Source organism: Panthera tigris, chromosome E1, assembly GCF_018350195.1.
Source record: "Panthera tigris isolate Pti1 chromosome E1, P.tigris_Pti1_mat1.1, whole genome shotgun sequence".
NCBI lineage: Eukaryota > Metazoa > Chordata > Mammalia > Carnivora > Felidae > Panthera > Panthera tigris.
This window is the reverse complement of record NC_056673.1, coordinates 59,587,358-59,606,464: the sequence shown is the minus strand read 5'-3', so window position 1 is coordinate 59,606,464 and position 19,107 is coordinate 59,587,358. Positions and strand designations below refer to the sequence as shown.

Genomic DNA, 19,107 nt, shown 5'->3' with positions numbered 1-19,107 from the left:
ACTGGAAGAGAGAATCCACTTCCCGTAAACCTCACCATAAGCCACACATGCCCCTGTGTTCACCCTCCACACGTGGCCAGGGGAGGCTGGGAAGGGGGCCCAGTGCTCTCCCCGGGACCAGCCCCAGGATGGAGGGGGAGGGCAGCCGTTACCCTCTGCGTGCACATCTCAAAGCTCCTGGACTGAGCAGCCCCGGGAATGAGGCAGCACAAACAGGAAGGTGCAGGTGGCGAGTCTTTGGGAAAGGCGAATCGGAGCTCAGCCCCGGGCTCTAAGCTTGGGATGCCCTTTTCCCATGAAACGGGGCGTCGGGAAGCCAAAATGGACACAGGAGTCAGGGCACGGGAAGAGGTGGGATATGGGAGCCCTGGCCACCAGGTGGTACTTAAACCGCAGGACAGGAGCACCCGCCCTTCCCAGAGGACAAGCATGGGGGGGGGGGCGGGGTGGCAAGGCCCCAAGGGGGAGGGGCTTCTCTTTTGCAGGAAGAGGCTGGGGAGAAGGGTCATCAAGAAGAGGAAGGAGAGAGCCAGGAGACAACGCAGGACACAGGCCAGGGCCCCCTTGGGACCCTGGGGTCTCAGGTGTCCCCACTCTGTGTTCACGTGGCTGCTGCGCGAACCCAGGGCAGCCTAGCAGAGTGCAGCTGGGGCTGGGGAAGGGGGTCCTACAGGGGTCTGGGCCCAGCAAAAGCTGGCCGTGGAACCCCTCTGCAGGTGTCCCCAGGGTTGTGGGGACAAGGAGGAGGCAGAAGGGGCAGGGGCTGGATGCACCCACCAGCCCAGCCTCCCGTCTTCCCCCCTACACCCCATACGCCTGTCCCGCCCCCCCCAGCTCTCCCCTAGACCCATGATCCTCTCCCAGCTCACTCACTGCCCCCCAAGAAACACTCGGGCCGCATTGTTCATTTAATGACATTTTTCTTCCATTTCCCTGGCACATGCCGTGTCCACCCCCATGGCCTCCTTGATCGGGCACACAAACACCCCGCGATGCCCCGTGGGGTAGCTTCCTCTGGCCCAGGGCTGGGTGTGGCACTACTTCTTTGGAACTTTCTCCTTTTTGATCAAGTCAGAAAATTCTAGAATAGGAGACAGATTTCTGGTGAACAATCCCTTGCCTTGTGCCCCTCAAGTCCTGCAGACCCAACGGGAACACACGCCCCCTTTGGGGGGGGGTCTCACAAGGGAGGGGACCCTGCATCCAGCCCTCCTGAGCCCTGGGGAGCAGGATTGACCCCCACAGTTGCTGTGTGCCTTGTGTCCCCACCCAGGGCCTGCTTGGTGGAGGTGAGCCAGCCCCCTTTGGGGGTTTAGGATGGACTGGGACCCTCGGTCCCCTTTGTGGAGACCCTCAGGAATTCCCCTTAGAGTTCCTGAGATCATCCTGCCTTTCTCAGGCAGAGAGGCTGGGGCACTGAGTCCGAAGCGAACCCTTTGGCCAGGCTGCCCCTCTGTTAATTCTAGGGGCTACCCCGTAAGTCAGGGTTTGCAGGCCCAGAGAGGTGAGGACGGGCTCACAGCTGGCAGTGGGGTCCGGAGGTCCGTCTGTCTGAGGCTCTGAGCCTTGCTCGACTCTTCTCAGGGTCACTTTGCTGCCCTCTGCCCTCGGGCCCCGGGGCCAGCAACTTGGGGGTGGGGGGGCGGGCGGGGCTGCAAGATGCCCGGACCCCAGGGTAGCCATGGAGAGCCCGAGGCCCCGGTCCCGCTCTTCAAACCTCCCTGCCCATCTCAGACCACCGCGCTCCGTCCCCTGCACCACGGACCGCTGCTGCGCCCTGGCTGACCTTGCCCATGGCCGCCTCAGCCCACCTCTCCCCCACCGGCTCCCCTCCGTCCAGTGAGCGCCCCACCCGCTCAGCCTCCCTGACGCTCAGCTTCCCATCTGTGGTGGGTGACGGTGCCCCCTAAGGAGGAGGCTGTTCGCTTGGTGCCTGGGGGTGGGCGGCCCTACTCAGCGTTGCCCCGAGCTGGGTGCCTCGCGACGTGGGGTCCGGGAGCGGCCGGCCAGGAAGGTCCCTAGACACCTCTGCCCCCTTTGTCTGTGCTGACCCACCTTCGAAGTCGATCCTGCCGTCCCCGTCCGTGTCTGCCACCTGGATCACGGCCTCTGCCTCCTCGTCCGTCAGCGGGGCGGTGGGCGTGCTGCTGGGGGCGATGGACAGGATGTACCTGGAGCCAGGGGTGGGGCTCGGGTCAGAGCCGAGGGGGTGTCTGGCCGGTGCCCGATGGTCTGCAAGGTGCTCACTCCCCACTTTACAGGTGGGGAAACTGAGGCCCGGCTGGAGAGTCGTCTCTGGGCCTGGCCCCAGTGCTGTGGACCTGGGCTGTTTCCGGCCGCCCCACCTCCCACGAGGCCAGCTGGGGCCCAACGGGGGGTGCCAGGTCTTGGGCCGGGGTGGATGCGGTGGCCATGGACTGGGCACGGGGCCTGAGGCTCAGTACCCCTCTCCCCAGCCACTGGCCATTACTTGATCTCATTCCACTCGATGAAGCCACTCTTGTCCTTGTCCAGAGTCTGGAAGGCCTGGCGGATGGCGCTCTCCAGCTGCCCCGAGGCCTGGAACTTCTGCATGTACTCCAAGAACTTGAGGTAGTTGAAGGAACCTGGGACAGCCAGGCGCAGGTCGCGGGGAGCCCAGAGGGAGGCTTCCGCCCTGGGGGTGGGGACTGCCGTGTCCTGCACTTCCCCTCCCTCCACCCCTGTGTGTGCGAGGCTGCCCAGCCCGGGGAAGGGGGAGCTCACAGACGGGCTCCTGTGTCCGCTGCTTCCTTGGCCGTGGCTGGGCCAGGCCCGGGGTCGGGACACGGTGCTGGGGACGAGGGGTGTGCTATACCGTGATGCCTCATGTCCGTGGGCAGCAACTCTAAGTCCTTGTCTGACAGGGACGTGCCCATGGCCAAGGCCATCTTCTTCATCTGGGAGGAGAAGTCCTCGTCCATCCTGGCCCTGCGGCGGACAGGGAGCCGGCTCGGTGGGTGCACACGGGTTGGGTGGGGGGCGCTCTGCTCAGACCAGAGCAGACACCTCCCCTGCCTGGTGCCAGCTCCTGCCTCCCGAGCAGGGTCCCCAGGGGCCTGGACCAGGCCCCTGCCTGCCCTTGACCACAGAGGCCCTTGGGGCCCCTGGCCTTACAGAGACTCCCGGGTCCAGGGCCCTCGGGGAAGGTGTGCCTGAGACCTGCCTCATGCCAGCCGGCCCCCTTGAGGTACCGCACCCATTTCACAGAAGAGGCTGAGGCCTGCGTCCGGTAAGTAACGATCACAAGGTCCTTCACTCCGCTTCCCTCGCTCCTTCCGGGCCCATCTCAAAGCCGCCTCCTCTAGGAAGCCTTCGTGGTTACCTAAAGCCCCACCTCTTTCCATCAGGACTCAGGACTCGGGGCCCCCAGCCCCGGCCTCGCTCCCCAGACCCCAGACGGGCAGGTATTGGTCTTTCTGGCCGGCACCTGACCACCCACAGTGAGGTGTGCTGAGCGCAGGCCGGTCTCAGGCCGGCTGTGGATTGAGCCTAGGTGTCCTGAGCAGGGAGGACCACGGCCCGTGGCGGAACGCATGTCACTGTCCTCCGTTCGCGGAGAGCCCGTGTCAAGCAGGAGCCACCGAGGCAGGCCAGGACTCCAGTCAGGCGGGTGGGGGTCTGGTCACAGGCCGAGGGGCCAGCAGGTGGGGACCAGGCTGTCCTGCGGTCAGGGCGGTGCCTTGTGACCCGCCGGGCTCTCGGGTTGCCGTCCCTGGGGGGGGTTGGGTTCTGGAGCTTGTGGCAAAACAGCTATTTCAGAGGCTCCTTGGCCCTCTTGAAAGTTCATGGGGTGACAGAACTTTCTGGAACATACTCCCATGGCCAGGAAGGGCAGCCAGTGGCCCGTGTGTCCTGAGTGGGGCTGGGCAGTGACTGGAGGAGTCTCTACCTTCTTCCCCAATAAAGAAGCCACAGGTCAAAGGTTGCACCTCGACCCTGGCAGCCCCGGGGGGCAGGGAGTGCTGGACACAGCCCCCTAGCCACATCCTCCTTCCTGATCCTGGGCATGCCTCACAGCTGATCCGGGCCTCGGGCTCCTCATCTGTGAAACGGGGCGACCCCTGCCCGCCCTGCCCCTTCTCACGGTCGTGTGAGGAACCAGGAGGGAAGGGAGACGCCGGGGAAAGGGCTTTGGGCCCTGGAGCGGGCCTGGAGCTGAGCCCCCAAGCGTCAACCCTAACAGCCAACTTCTGCGGCTGGCCCGGGGGTGGTGGGGGGGGCGGTGGTCAGCTGCGGTCAGGGGCAGGCCTGGGCCACAGAGTCGCACAAGACAGGCCCCACCACCCCACATCCTGGGCTGAGACTCCGATTCCCCCTCTGCCACCCTGGAGTCTCAGAACTCCATTCTGGAGGGAGGGGATGCCCTGCCTGCCACTTGGGGCCCCGCCAGGGCCAAGGTCACCCGCTTTACAGAGGACGGCCTCGGCCAAATTCCAGGCCAGGTCTGGCTGAGCCAGGGGTGGCGTCCCATCTCCCGAGCCTGGTGGGCGCCCTGGGCTGTGTCCGTTCACCCGCTCCACCCCACTGCTCTGAGGGTACCCCCCACAGGAAGTCAGGGGAGCCTGAGATCAGAGCCAGAGGGGGGACAGGGCCTGGGGCCTCAGGCTGCTGGTGGTGTATTTATAGCCCTGACCCAAGGCCTGGGATGGAGTCTCACTCACCCCCGGAAGGAGGCTGATATGTCCTGCTAGAGCTGGGGGGTGGGAGCTGTGGGGCACCACACAGAGCCAGCCCTTTGGTGCCGTGGGCCCCCTGCCCAGCCTCCGGGGCTGCTCCCAGTGCCTGGAAAGGCACCCGCTTCGTCCTTGTCCTCCAACAGGACCCTCCCTCCCTCCCACCTCACTGACTTTCCCCGCCAAAGCAGGATTGGAGCTTTAAAGCCTGGCTAAGACCCCCGCATGTCCCCAGCATTGCTATGTCCTGAACATCCTCTCAAGGCTGGCAGGGGTCAAGGCTGGCAGGGACCTCCCCCCCACCCCAGACCCCTGTGGACCACCTGCGGAGCCCCCCTGGGGGCTGTTCTGCCTCTGGCACTTGCCAGTGAGTCACCAAGTTCAGATGCTGACATGAGAAAAAATGCTGCATGGGCTGGGGGGAGGGGGAGGGTAATTGAGGCAGGGGGTCGCCTCAGACGGGGACTGGGTCCCAGGGAGGGCTGGGAGTGGGGGTGATGGAAGTAGGGGCCCCACTGGATGGGGACTGGGTCCCAGGGGATCCAGAGCTGGTTTAGCGTGCCTGCCAGAGTCAGCGGGTCTGTTGGCCTTGGACCCTCCCCACCCCCAGGCTCCCTGACCCCGCACTCAGCACCTGGGGCCCTGAGGTGAGTGAGTGGGTCTCAGCCTCCCCACACTGCTCCCCAATAATAACACTTTCTTGGAGGCCACACCAGCATGAGTGTGCACACGTGCCCACCCAGGCACACGCAGCTGCCTTTAGACTGGGGCTCCCTTGGGGCTGCCCCTCCCCTTCCTCCTCCTTTTCCTCCCTCCCCCCCGACCTCCCTGCAGTCTCCTCAGCCCCCTGGGCCTCCCCCTGTCCTACGGATGAAGATGAGGCCCCCAGCTTCTGCCAGACGCTCTGGCTGGGCCCAGAGCCCATGCCCCCCTCCCCGGGCAGGGCTCACCTCCGCCTGGCTTCCTTTGAGGGTTCTGGGTGGCAGGTCAGGCTGGGGGTGCTAAGAGTCTGCTTTTATACCTGCAACTCCTGGGCCTGTTTACGGCTTGGGTTGCACCTGTCCCCCCTCCCTGCCCCTCCCGGGCACTCCAGCCTGGCGCTGGCCTCCCCCAGGGGCTCGCTGGCACCTGGCACATCCATACTGGGCTGGGCAGACTGACCGTCGGCAGCGCCTGGTCTCCCCAAGCTGGGGTGGGGGCGGGGAGAGTGGACAGCAAATGTCTGTTGTATTAGGTCCCACCCTGCCTGCTGGCCTCATAGGGCTGAGGGGAGTGGAGGGGTCCAGGAGATGGCTGGTTGGGCCTGCCAGGGTCACCCAGGGCGTGCAGGCTGGCCAGCATGTCTGAGAAGCCACCGGAAGCCACTGGACAATGATGGGACCTCCTCCGGTGAGCATCCAGGCCGGGCGGCTGGCCTGTGTGCATGGGTCACTGTAGGGGGCCAGGGAGCCATGTCAGGGCTGGCCATAAAGGTGAGGCGGGGTCAGGGAAGTCTCTGTCAGGCCACGCGGCCTCCCACCAGGGCTGTGGGACCCCAGGCAGGGCTGGCCTCTCTCTCTGGGTAGGGCCCTCCTCGCAGGACAGTCACCAGGTTGAGAGCAGGGAGACCAGAGACAGCTGCACCCCGGGGACCCTTCCTGGCTGTGGTCTGCCTGGAGACACCTTATGTCCGTTGGCTTTCTGGGCCCGTGTGCTTCACCAACAGAGCCCGGCCCCAATAACGCCATGCGGAACAGCCCCTTCCCAGCCCCAAATCCAGCTTTCCTCTGCGTGGGTTTCCCTGGTGATTGTGCACAGCACGGACACAGCTCTGAGATCTGTCGTCTCTGTGTGAGTCGCTCACACATGTTACTTTGTGTAACAACTTCATGTGAGGGCTGCAAGCTAAGGATGTTCCAGAAACTTCTCTCCCTGGCCACTGCTGCTGGACCCTGGACAGATCCCAGCATTTTTGTCATAGAGATGCTATTTCAACGCGTGTCTCTGTCCAGGGGAGTGTCTCCTCCTTGGCTACGGTCACAAGAGCAGGATGATTGGGACAAACCGTGGACGGTTCCACGTTCTTGCCCTAAACATTCCCGGCACGCCCGTCTGCTCCGTGCCCGTGTGGAATGCACGCCTGCACGTGCACGCGGACCCCGAGGTCTCGTCCCCAGCAGGCAGTGCTGACATTCCCTCAATGTACACTGTTCGGCACACAAGGAATGAAACGCTGGACGAACCCTCACACTCGTGAGGGACAGGAGCCAGTCACAGAGGACCACGGAGCGTGTGATTCCATTTGTCTAGAATATCCAGAATTGGCAAATCCGTAGAGACAGACAGCAGGCTGGGGGTTGCTGAGGGATGGAGGGGTGGGAAGTGAGGAATTAAAATAGAACAGGCTTTTATTTTGGAGTGGGGAGAACGTTCTAGAACTGGTTGCACAACATTATGAATGGGCTAGATGCCACTGAATCGTTCATGTTAAAATGGTTTGTTTTATGTTACACAAATTTTACCTCGATAAGAAAAAGGAAATATTTGGGGCGTCTGGGTGGCTCAGTTGGATAAGTGTCCGACTTCGGCTCAGGTCATGATCTTGAGGTTTGTGAATTTGAGACCCGCGTCGGGCTCTGTGCTGACAGCTCGGGGCCTGGAGCCTGCTTGGGATTCTGTGTCTCCCTCTCTCTCTGCCCCTCCCCCGCTCACGCTCTGCTCTCTTTGTCTCTGTGAAAAATACACATAAAAAAATTTTTTTTTAATGTAGAATGGGAAACAATGCTTTTTTACAAAAAGATTGATTGATTTATTTTAAGGGAGTGAGACCGTGAGGTCACAAGCTAAGCCGAAATCAAGAGTCGGATGCTTAACCAACTGAGCCACCCAGGCGCCCCGAAACAATGCTTTTAATGAAGCATAAATCAGAGAGAAAACCTAAAAATTAAGCACCAGTGAAGGGTCTCGCAGTGTGACTGGCCCAGTGCTGAGCCCCGCTCCGTCTGCCCCTGCATATTCCAGAAGGCCGGGCCTGTGTCCATTTCTGCTTAGGTTGCAGGTAAGGGGTGAGAAGCCTGGGGTGAGTTCCCAGGATGGAGAGTGGACGGACGGGCCCTTGGAACCAGCACCTGCCCTGAGCGGACAGATAGCTGGCTTCTGGAAGGCCCCTCTGCTTTCATTTCTGTCCAGAGTCAGGCCGCACCCCCTCACCTGCGGCCCTGGGCCCGCTCTCTGGGCTGAGCTGGCCTGGATGGGTCATGGGGGCCACCTCACAGCTCTGGGCACAGTGTTGTCCCCGTGCACGGGCACAGCAGGCACTGCCCTCTCCTGCCTGGAACCACTGCTGGGGGAGAGGGGCAGGCCTGGTCTCCGCACCCCCTCTCCTGCCCCCTGCAGAGCCTTCAGCAGCCCAGCCCTGCCCCAAGGCCCGCAAATATGAGGGGAATCAGCCCTTCTTTCACAGGAAGCCGTTTTTACATAAGGACAAGGCTGGTGCAAGCCTCAGACTCCTCCCAGGTCAGGGCCTGTCCCCCTGGGGGTGCTGTGGGGGCCAGGCTGGCTTGGAACTCTGGCACTCTCGGTGACTGCGTCCTGCCTCTTTGGCAAATGCCAGAACCCCTTCTGTCATCCCCTTGCCAAGCACAACAGTGGGAGGCAGGCTCCTGTAGGAGAGTTCTTCTGGGTCTGGGGCAAGTTCAGGGGGAGGGAGACAGGCCTTTCCCTTTGCAGCTGCCCCTGCCCACCACACACACAGGCAGGGACAGGCACCTGTCCCCCTCCTCCCACCCCCAGGCTGTGGTCATATTCCTGGTGCAGCAGGAAGGGGTGGGCCAGGGGAGCGGGTCTGGGGCTGTGGGTGCCGTGAATCTCCTGGGGGTGAAACCCCTGCAGGCAGGGTGTCCCTGGGGCCCTGCAATGCCCACGGTGGTGCCCGTCCCCACACGGGCAACCTTGTGCAGAAATGCCAATGTGTCTCATTATTACAGGAGACTCTACAGATGCTGTCCCTGTGCCCTTGGCCCTGCCCCGTCTCCACCTCTGTAGCAGGATGAGGGGGCCTCCCAAGAGGTGTGCCCACACCCGAATCCTGGTACCCGTCAATGGGATCTTGTTTGGAAACAGAGTCTTTGCCAATGTGCCCAGTTACGATGGCATCATTCTAGATTGGGATGGGCCCTAAAGCCACTGACGGGTTCCTTATGAGAACAAGAGACACCCAGAGGAGGGGAAAAGGCCACAGGATGATGGAGGCAGAGATTGGAGTGACATGGCCACGGGTCGAGGGACCCCTGGGGCCACCAGGAGGTGGAAGAGGACAGAGACGCTTCCCCTAGACCTTCAGGGGATGTGCCTTCCAACCGTCAGTTTCCCTCCTCGCCCGGAGTTGTACGAGAGCACACTTCTGCTGTTTTGAGCCCCCCGGCTCGTGGTCATTTGTCAGGGCAGCCCCAGGACACTTAATAAGCCCCCTCCCCTTGACCCTTTCATGCTCTCCCCCTCCTGCTCTCTCTCCCACCCCAGGCCTGTCCCCCACTGTGACACTCTCCCCAAGCCTCAGGTGCGGACCCAGCTAGAATGGAGAGCAGACCCCCTCCTTTATTAGGGGCCTAAAAGGGGGCCTGCGTGTTCCCAAGGGGCACAAAGGAGGCTGCTACCCCCCAGGCTGGCCAGACCAGGGGCTCGTCTGGGGTGTGGACTGAAGGGGTGCCAGGCTGACGGGCAGACATCCCTTTGTCTCAGGCCCCCGACGGCTCTGTTCCTGCTCCTGTGAATCAAGATCGTGGTATGTTGCTCATTGCGGATTTCCTCATTGATTTTGACCCTTTAAGGTATTGCATTAAAATATCAGTTACCCACAGGGCGCCCGGGTGGCTCAGTCGGTTGAGCGTCCAACTTCAGCTCAGGTCATGATCTCACGGCTTGTGAGTTCAAGCCCCGCGTCGGGCCCTGTGCTGACGGCTCAGAGCCTGGAGCCTGCTTCCGATTCTGTGCCTCCTTCTCTCTCTCTGCCCCTCCCGCCACTCGCGCTCTGTCTCTCAAAAAAATAAGTAAGTGTAAAAAAAATTTCAAAATATCAGTTACCCGATTCCTAAGTGCGACAGCTTTACTGAGAAATAATTCACACAGCACAGAGGTCACTGTTTAGAACGCACAATTCTGGGTTTTGCAGGTGTACGAGCATCACAGGACACTTTAGTCACCCCAAAAGAGGCCACGCACCCCTTCAGCGGTCACTTCACTGGGCACTTGGCCCACCGGCTGCGTCCTATCTCTGTGGCTGGGAGCAGCGTGGGCCCCTCACACGGGGGGTGGGGGGCGCCCACAGCCTCTGTCCTGGTGCATTGGGGCTTCCCTCGCCGAGCACGCCTCCAGGGCCGGCCTGTGTCCCCGCAGGTGTGACGCTTCATCCCTTTCCTGCACGGGACGTGGGCCCGCTCACCTGCTGAGGGACAGAGCGGCCTCACTCCGTCACCCCGCCCGGCCCCACACTGCTCCTGCACATGCTGCCGAAGCCTCGGGCTTTCCCGCGTCTCCTCTAGGCCCAAACTCCCTCTGTAGACACCATTCCCGGCGAGGCCCGGCCCCCTTGGATCTTTCTGGGGACAGGTGCCCTCCCCTCTCCACCCCAAGCACCGGGGAGGCAGGAACAGTGTTTCACACCATCTGCCCGAGATGCCTCTGTGACCCCGTGCTGTAGGCCCAGAGGCTCCTGGCCGTGACCTTGATCCCCGTGGCCTAGGACTTCCTGTGGGTCCTGTGGTGAAGCCAGGGAAACAGCACCTGCCAGCCTGGCCTTTACGGGTGACAAGCCAGCCCCTTGGGCAGCGGTCGCCCAGGTGTGTGGCACCCTGACCCCCACCTTTATTAGGCCCAGCTCTGGCTGTGGAGGGCTCTGGGGCTCCGGCCTCCCCCCGGGTCAGGGGAAGTGGGGGCATGTCTTCAGGGACCTCCCCCCACCCTGGGATTGGTATAAGCCAGACCTGCGGGAGCCCTGGGCCATCCCTGCCTGCCCTCTACACTGGGACCTGTCTCTCTGTCTTGCTGCCCCCACCCCTGACACTGGGCAAGCAAGTGCCCCAGGGCACAAGGTGTTGTATTTGCTGCTGGTGCTCGGATCCTTTGTCTTCCCTGTATTTTCTCAGAGGTCAGGGGGCTGGACCTCAGCCCAGAGGCCAGGGAAAGAGTCCCAGGCAGCCTGGCCAGCCCCGAGCAGCTCAGCTCTGCCCTCCACAGGGCTGCGGCGCCCTGTTCTGCCCAGTGGGCCTCATCATGCCGGAAGAGGGTCAGGCTCGTGCCAACCGGGGGCCCTTGGGCTCAGGAGACCCCGGCAGGACAGCGGTTCCTGGCTCTGACTCCGGGGAGCATCCAGACAGACCCTCCCCTAAATTCCAGTGCCAGGCTTCCTGCCCCACACCGTGGTGACGGTGATGCTTGCCGGCTGGCCCCACGTGGGAAGTACCAGCCCAAGGGACAGAAGAACGCTGGCGGGGGGATCTGGAATGCCTCAAGTTCGATGGTTACCATGCCTGGGACACAGCAGGGCTCCAGGAAAACCTGGGAAGACCCTGCTGCCTGGGATGGGGGGGGGGAGGGGCGTCACTGTGGTCAAGTGCGGGGGGAGTGTTGCAGCTGGAGCCCTGGGGCTTTCCCTGCCCTGCCTGGACCCCAGAGGAAGGTCCGTAACCCCAATGCTCCAAGATCTACCCACCCTCTGCATGAGGCTTCCGCTACGGGTGACCCATGCGTTTGAATGTGTGCCCACATGTGTGTTCACAGGCAAACCGTGCCACAGGGAACTGTCTTCTGACCCTGGTCACTGAGGCCAGCCACAGTGGTGCAGAGGGTCTGGACAGAGATGGCCACCGGTCATCTCCCCTGCCTGTCCCTCAAGGAGCCTCCCCGGGGTCCAGGTATCCGGGGCACCTTCCTGGGTGGGCAGAGGCAGGACCCTCCCTATGGGGGCCGGGCAGTGCTGGGCCGACCTCCTGGGTGGGGAGGGGAGGTCGCGGACTGTGGACCCAGCCCCTTTTCCTGGGTACACTCCGAGATCACAGCCCTCAGTCACCTTCACCACTGGTGGCCTCTGACCCTGCTCGCCCCCGGGATCTGAGCACCTGTCCCCACCGGGCCCCTTACTGGCTGTTCCACCTGTGGCTGCTTTATCCTCAACAGCGGCCTGTGGGGTCAAAGCTACTTAGAGCAGCAGCCTCCACACAATCAGGGTCGGTCAGAAGGTTCTGGATACCCTGTTCGCTCCCACAGGCCCGTGGTGGGTCGGGACTGTTCATAGCAGGGGACCCTTAAGGTCTGAAGGGAAAGGAGGGGACCATTCCTTCACCCCTTGGTGGGGCACTTTCTACACAAGGGGACCCCTTAGAAGAAGGCCACCTTCCGGCACCCTCTCCCTAAGGGGCTGACTCCTCAGCGGGAGCCTGCGTCCTTGCTCTCCCCAAAGCCTTCGCAGGCCCTGAGGGCAGTAGGTGCCCCCTCCTGCCTCCCACAACACCCCTGCCCTCCAGCGGGGCCCTGCCAAGGGGTTTTGCTCATCGGCCGGGGAATGAATGGATGGATGAACCAGCGTGACCCAGGTTACATAAAACCCAGATCCCGACTACACTGTAACTCTCCCGGCTCCCACAGGGGGAGGGGCGTTGATCTCAGCACCCCCCCCCCGCCCGCCCAACCCCGGCCGCCCGCGCCCCACGGGTCCCCTGCAGCGGGCGCCGCAGCGGTGCAAGATGGCGCGGCGTGGGGGGTGGGGGTGGAGGGGACCGTCCCTCGGTGCCCGGCGCCGCCGCCGCGCCCGCCCCAAACGCCGGGCGCTGTGCACTCCCGGGTGGGGGCGGCCGCCTCCTCCTCCACGGTCGTCGCGGCGAGGCACAGGCGAGGGTGGCCAGTGCAAAAATAACCCCCCGCCAGCGCGGGCGCCGCCCCAAGGGCGCGGGGCCGGACCGAGCCGCCTCCGAAACCTGCGTGTGCGGGCCGCGTGCCAGGCCCCGAGCCCCGCGCGCGTGGCCCCCCGCGCGCCTCCGGGCCCCCCTGCGCGCGCTTTCGTGTTCCTCCTGCGCGCCACGGTGCCCACCCCCGCGTGTGCCGCCGTGCCCTCTCCCGCGTCTCCGTGCCCCCTCCTGCCTCCGTGCCTCCCCCGCGTCTCCGGGTCTCCCACCCTGCGTCTCTCCGTCCCCTCTGCCCGCGCCTCCTCCCCACGCCCCGTCCCGGCGCCCCCCCCCCAGCCTCCCGGTCCCCCCTCCGCGCGGCTCCGTGCCCCCCCCCGCCCCGCCGGGGAGGGAGCCCCCCCCCCCCCCCCCCCCCCCGCTCCCGCGCGCGCGCCCGCCAGTGTTTTCGGACTGCACCAGCCCCGGAGCCCCGCGGCGCCGCGGCCGGCCGGGCGGAGGCTCCTCGTCTGCCGCCGCCGCCCCGCGCCCGCACGGCACCCGCCCCGGCCCCGCGGCTGCGGCGGTGGGCGCTCGGCGGGCCGGCGGGCAGGGCGCGCTCCGCACCTGCGGCGGCCGCTCGGGCGATGGCGCGGCGCGGCCCGGGGCCCCGGGCGTCCTGAGCGCAGCGTCAGCCCGGGGATGCCCGCCGCGCTGCTAGCCCTGGCCATGTCGTCGTCCTTCTTCAACCCCAGCTTCGCCTTCAGCTCGCACTTCGACCCCGGTGAGTCCGCTGGCCGCGCCCCTGGGCCAGCCCTCTGCCCGCTGCGGCTGCCCCCAACCTGCCGGTCCAGCCCGCCAAACCCCCCACCCCCACCTCCAGTCCAGTCCCCCCCCCCCCCCCCCACTGCGGACATGATGCTTCCTGAGCCGCGGTTTCCTCTTTTGCATGGAAATTAACCCTTTCCCCACCCTGAGTAGAGCCCGCGGGAGGAACTGCTCTGGGAAGGACCCCCTAGGGGCCTGATGGTGGAGGTGGGCAGGCCGTGGTGCCGGCACTGGCACAGCTGAAGCCTCTGGCAGGGGGGTGGGCCGCGGAGGCTCAGGTAACTGGGGCAGGAGGCCTGCATTGGCCCCAGGTGTCCAGGGGAGGAAGTGGCCAGGACCAGGGCCCCCCGGGGAGGTGTGGGAGTGTTGCTTTGGGTCCCAGGCCACCATGGCCCCTTGCCCGCCCATGGTCTTGGTGTGGGAGGCCCCTGTCGGTGCTGGGGGCAGGTTCTAGGGAGCCCTGCCTGGCTGACCAGTAGCCTGCATAGGGAGTTGGGAGCAGTGGCCACCCATAGGACGGCCCACTGGGCAGAGGCTCGGGAGAGATGGGCTTCGGTGGGTGTCCGGGCCCCCTGGACAGTGTGGGGGAAGCCAAGGCAGCACCATCTAGCTGGCTGCAGGGGCCCTGGGGCCCAGCCTCTTCTTCTGCCAGCCTGGTGGCACCACATTTACCCGTGGCTGCCTGGCCTCCTGGCGGCGGTGGGCAGGTTCAGTGGGCCCAGCCGCCGGGGGCAGCTGGAGGCCCGCATCCGTCACCAGGAGGTGGTAGGCTTTCTTCCCTCCGTCCCTCCCAGCTCCGGGCCTCCTCCACCAGCCTGAGAGATAAATCCCTGCCCTGGAGCCATGGCCCAGGGGCCCGAGTCCCACCCACATGTCACTGGAGCTTTGGCACAGGCTAATCCAGCCAAAACAAAGCCGGGCGCACATGTGACAGGCTCTCCTGGGTCTCCCTCCCTGGAGCAGGGCCCGGCGTGTGCAGCCACGCGCGGGGTCTCCTGGGCACGGCCCCATCCGAAGGCATTTTGCTCCCGGGAGGAGGGAGCTGACGTGAAGTCTGTCTGTTGGGTTTAGGGTGTGGGTGTCAGTCCCTCAGAAAAGACTTCCCAGGCAACCAACTCCCAGGGCTTGGAGAAGGCGCTGTCATCAGCAGCTGGCCCGGAGGGCGGACAGCAGCAGCCCTGTGCCCGGGCAGCCTTTAGGGACAGGCATCCAGGCCCCTCCAGGCCAGCGCTCCAGGCAGCGTGCCCTCTGGGAGGCGGGGGTCCAGCTTCAGGAAGTGCCGGCCTTGGAACTGGTAGCAGGGTCGTTTGTGCTTGTGTGTGTGTGTGCACGCCAGGACTGACCCCGGGATGGAAGCCCTCCCCCCACCCGCCCTCTTGCACAATTTGTGGAGCCCAGACTTGCCCTGTGTGGGGTTCACTTACCCCCTCCCTACACTCGGGTGTGTCCTGGGCACGGACCCTTCCCCCACTTTAGAGAAACAACAGTGCAAACAGCTGTGATCAGTGTAATTACAATGTGTCAGTTTAATGACTTCCAGGGAAAAAAGTTGTTCGGAGGCTGAGGGGAGGTCTCCTCTGCAAGGTCAGTGAAGGGCAGAGCTGTGTCCTCGCGTAGAGGGGCTGCCCTGAACGGCGGCGGTGGGTAAACGGGCAGGAGTGCAGGGTGTTGGCCCCACGGGAGCGTTGGGGAGGAGGAAAGGTGGGGTCCCCTGGCCTCCCGCTAAGCGCCCAGCGTTCGGAGCCCAGTTCTCACCCGTTGGGGTCTCTCTGCCCAAACCCGCCTCTCTGGGGCTGGTTTCTCATCTGTAAAATGGGATAACAGTGCTTACCCCCAGGCCCTCGTGGAGGTTAAGTGCCTGGGGAAAAAACTTGGGGCTTAGTGAACAGAGATGCTATTTTAGAGGTGGTTCCATGGCGCCACCCAAGAGTGGAGACAGGTGCCTCTTTTTGAGGGCTGCACGTGTTGGGGGGTGCGGGGGACCATGCTGGGGGCATGGTCCGGAGGGCAGGGAAGACCCGAGTTCTTGGCCGTCTTGAAGTTTGTGTCTGTGGTTGCCCAGCAGTCAGGGGTGGACAGAGAGGCCAGGCCCGTGCAGGGAGTCCCTCATAAAGTCACCAGGCCAGGCCATGTGGCTTTCTTGGGATTCCGTGGTGGTCCCTATGGGCGGGAGGCAGTGACGGTGGCAGTTATATTGAAGAGGGGACTGGGGCATTAAGGAATCTGCTCCTGAAATCGTTGTTGCACTACATGCTAACTAATTGGGATGTAAATTTAAAAAAATAAAATTAAAAAAAAAATACCAAAAAAAGAAAAAAAACAAAGAAAAGGGGACTGAGTTTGAGGCTGAGGCTGTATCTGCTCAAGTGTGACCTGGGGACCCCACCTAAACCAGTGCCTGCCTGGGCCACCACCAGCTCTCAGGTATGGGCAGGGCCAGGTGCCATGGGGGGGGGGGGGGCAGGCGTGCATGTGTGGTCTTGGGGCACCTTGGGCCTGTGCAGGCTGCCACTTCTGGGGTCCTCTTTCCCAGGATACGGGTGAGGGTGCGGGATTTCTTGGTAGACGTAGCCGTGTGACTTCAGTGCCGTGTGGCCTTGGGCCGAACGAACACTCGACCTCTCTTGAGGTTCAGTCCCAAATACGTGAAACCTCACCCTGGAGAGACCAGGTGGGAGGCGCGAACCGAGGGATGATGGGTGTGTCACAGGGAGGGTCAGGAGCAGTTGGGCGGGGCCGGGAGGGACAGGATGGTGTGGCCATGAGAGAGTGAGGGTCCCCTCTCCTGTAGGAGTGTCCCGAGGGGGGACCCGGCCGGATGAGGCCTGAGGGACCTCAGTAGGTGTCTGGCAGGTGCCGGCCTTGGTCACCGTGCTGCGTTTCTGGGCAGGGCTATGAGTCCCTGATCCCGGGGGGCCTGGGGCTGTCTGAGGGGCCGCCTCCAGGTTCTGGCTTCTCCCCGAGAGCTCCCCTCCCTGACCACGTGGCCCTCTCTGTGCCACCTCAGTTTCCTAAGCTGTAAGGTGCCCACCTCTGGGGGTCACGTGAGGGTTCACGGGGTCGGTGGCGTGAAAGCAGGTGTTGGCCACGCCGGTCGAGGTTGACCCGGGGCAGGGGTCCTGTGCACTGGCTGGTGGGACTGGGGGTGTGGGAAAGTTCTTGGAAGACAAGGCAGCCCCGGCCGGTTCCCCCCGCCTCTCAGCTCATGTCGTGCCCCTGGTGGATCCTCACCCCGAGCCTGGCCCACGGGGAGCTCACTCCCAGCACAGGGCTGGGCACAGCCAGGGCCTTAGGGTGACGCCTCGGTGGGGGGGGGTCTGAGGGGACGAAAGGAGGGGTGTACCTAGGGGAGCTGAGGACCCCGGGGGCGCCCGGGGAACTGGCAGCAGTTTGCAAGCCCGGCTGCCCTGAGGCCTGGCCGGAGCCGGAGGCAGGCGCTCCCAGGCCCCTCCGGGACCACAGAGGCACGCGGCCTTCTTGTGCCCTCCGGGGTGGGTCCGCGGGGTGTGGGCCAGCAGGGGGAGCCATGTCCCTCCGGGCACAGGGGGAGGGGAGCCGGTTTCTTTGCTTCCCGCATGTTCTCCGGGAAGCCAGGCTCTGCCCTTCCCTCAGTGGGGCTGTTTCTCCCCCACAGGGCCCTGCACCCACGCAAGAGGCTCACACACACTCGTACACGCGTGAACGCTCACGGATGCACACATGCCCTCCCATGAGTGAAAGTGATACACCCACGCACGTGCTCACGCAGACTCCTGTGCGCACACATATAAACTTCACACACACACCCCCCACTCCTCATGTGCACTCGCACACATACGTGCTCATACACACCTGTGCGCACACATATAAACCTCGCACACACCTGCACTCATGTGCACACACACGCACGTGCATTCTCACCCACCTGTGCACACACCTGCACTCCTATGCGCACACACACACGTGCTCACACGCACGTGGTCACACACTGTGCACACATATAAGCCGTCGCACACGCCTACACTCTTCATGTGCACACGTACGTACAGGTGCACGCCTGCACACGTGCCCCTTCACACCGATGAACACACACGTGCACCTCGTGCGGACATGCCGGGGCAGAGCCTGCCTGTTAATAACATGTGTGGTCACCTGCTGGGGCTGGAGAGTGTCCCTTGGGCGCAGTTAGCCCTGAGTGTGGCCTCCTGACCCGCTGGCTGCCCGTCCGTGCTGCTCCGGCCTGCGCCTGACCTGAACTTGGGGCTGGCCTGGACCTGATCCCTCCGAGGCCAGACCATCTCCCCCGCCTTGGGTGACCTTGGGCCGGGCATATTACTGCCTCTGGCTTCTGTGCATGGACTTTGCCACCACCTTGTCCTTGGGGGTCCCGGCCCATGAGGCCCCCGCCAGGGCCGTGACCTCCTGGTTGTCGCACCCACAGCCCCGTTCTGCTGTTGATTTCCGCTGGCCTGGGTGGGTACTAGGGCATCCTGGGTGGGGTCATGGCTGAGGGGAGAACCAGATCCCGCCTCCCCCTCGGCCCCCAGCTCCATCACTGCTCTCCTTGCAGTCATGGGGGCAGGGATGTCAGTGCCCGAAGCAGGTGGCCTGGGGCTCCGGGGTCCAGAGCTCTCTGTCCCGGTGGCTGGCCCTCAAAGGCTGCCTCTGCTGTCCCCTGGCCATGGAGCCTTTCCCAAGGGTGGGCCCCTCGACCCACAGTCTTTCCTGGGGGCGCGTGCCTCTCCTTTATCTGGGAAACTCCCCCGCGTACCCCATCTTCCCTGCCACAGTGGGCTCCTGGAGGGAATAGTGTCCCCCACCAAAGTTCCTGTCCATCTGGAGCCTCAGGATGGGAGTCTTCGTAAGTGTTCAGGGTGGGCCTAAGTCCCGTGGCTGAGGTCCTTGCGGGAATGCGGGAGGCCGCCTGGCACCCCCAGAAGCTGGGAAAGGCCGGCAGGACCCAGAGGGAGCGTGGCCCTGACCGAGGACTTCTGGCTCCCAGCGCTGTTGTGCCCCATCCCCGCTGGTGATGTGCCGTCCGGCAGCCCCTGGTGGCTCTGAGCCTGCCTCCTGCCCTCCGCCTGCCTCCGCCACCTGTGCAGACGGGGCGGCCGTCCCCACCTGGTGGAGCCTTGAGAAGAAAGTGAGGCGACCACGCGCAGGCATCCTCAGGACCTGCCTGTCGCACGGGAAGGGGCGCCAGCGGGACGGCGGCCCGAGGCCTCCCCGCCCCCCGCAGAGGAAGCAGCAGAGGAAGCGAGGGCAGGGGACGCAGGGCCGGAGGCCAGTTCCCAGGCGGCCTGTCTGGGCCGTGTCCATGCCAAACCCCCCCCCCCCCCGGCTTCCTCGGGCAGTGGCAGGGCCGAGGCGGGGCGCCTGGGGGCCCCGAGTAGGGTCAGGGGTCTCCGGAGAGTCACTCTGGGGTTAGACCAGCGGTTGGAGCCACGTGGGAGCGGCCGCCCGGAGCGGGGTAAGTGGGGGTTTCTGGGAGGACAGGGGCCGCTCTCCACCGTCGGGCCCCGGGGGACGGGGGCTTGTGGTCGAGAGGCCCCAGCCCCTGCTCTGGGGAGGAGGAAGTGGCAGGACAGGAGTGGGCAGGGCCAGTGCAGTGGCTGGGCGGCCTAGGGGTCGGCGCGTGTGCGTGAGGCAGTGGGGTCCTGGCGACGGGAGGTCACCTCCCACGGTGGGGTGTGGCCGGACCTGGCCTTGCTCAGCCCCGGCGAGGGTGCGGTGGTGCCCCTCGCCATGAAGGG

The 19,107-nt window shown here is 64.3% G+C and overlaps 2 protein-coding genes across 6 annotated transcripts in view; one reads left to right on the top strand and one right to left on the bottom strand.

Moving 5' to 3' along the window:
* Positions 1 to 1,037: 1,037 nt before the first annotated feature.
* Positions 1,038 to 2,942, bottom strand: PVALEF (parvalbumin like EF-hand containing). Its single transcript, XM_042967924.1, has 4 exons — positions 2,837 to 2,942; positions 2,471 to 2,606; positions 2,056 to 2,171; positions 1,038 to 1,081 (listed from the first exon to the last, which is right to left on the bottom strand). The coding sequence occupies exons 1-4, from the start codon at positions 2,940 to 2,942 to the stop codon at positions 1,038 to 1,040; spliced, it is 402 nt and encodes a 133-aa protein (XP_042823858.1).
* Positions 2,943 to 13,191: 10,249 nt separating this feature from the next.
* The window catches only part of AATK (apoptosis associated tyrosine kinase), a 31,627-nt gene continuing 25,711 nt past the window's right edge, over positions 13,192 to 19,107 (top strand). For 2 of the 5 annotated variants that reach the window (XM_042965859.1, XM_042965858.1), the window contains exon 1: positions 13,192 to 13,331. In XM_042965859.1, coding sequence (XP_042821793.1) covers positions 13,250 to 13,331 — 82 coding nt within the window. In that variant the 5' untranslated portion in view covers positions 13,192 to 13,249. Of the gene's footprint in view, positions 13,332 to 18,512; positions 18,825 to 19,107 lie in introns of those variants that run through there. The other 3 variants (XM_042965862.1, XM_042965860.1, XM_042965861.1) reach the window with 3 other exon arrangements.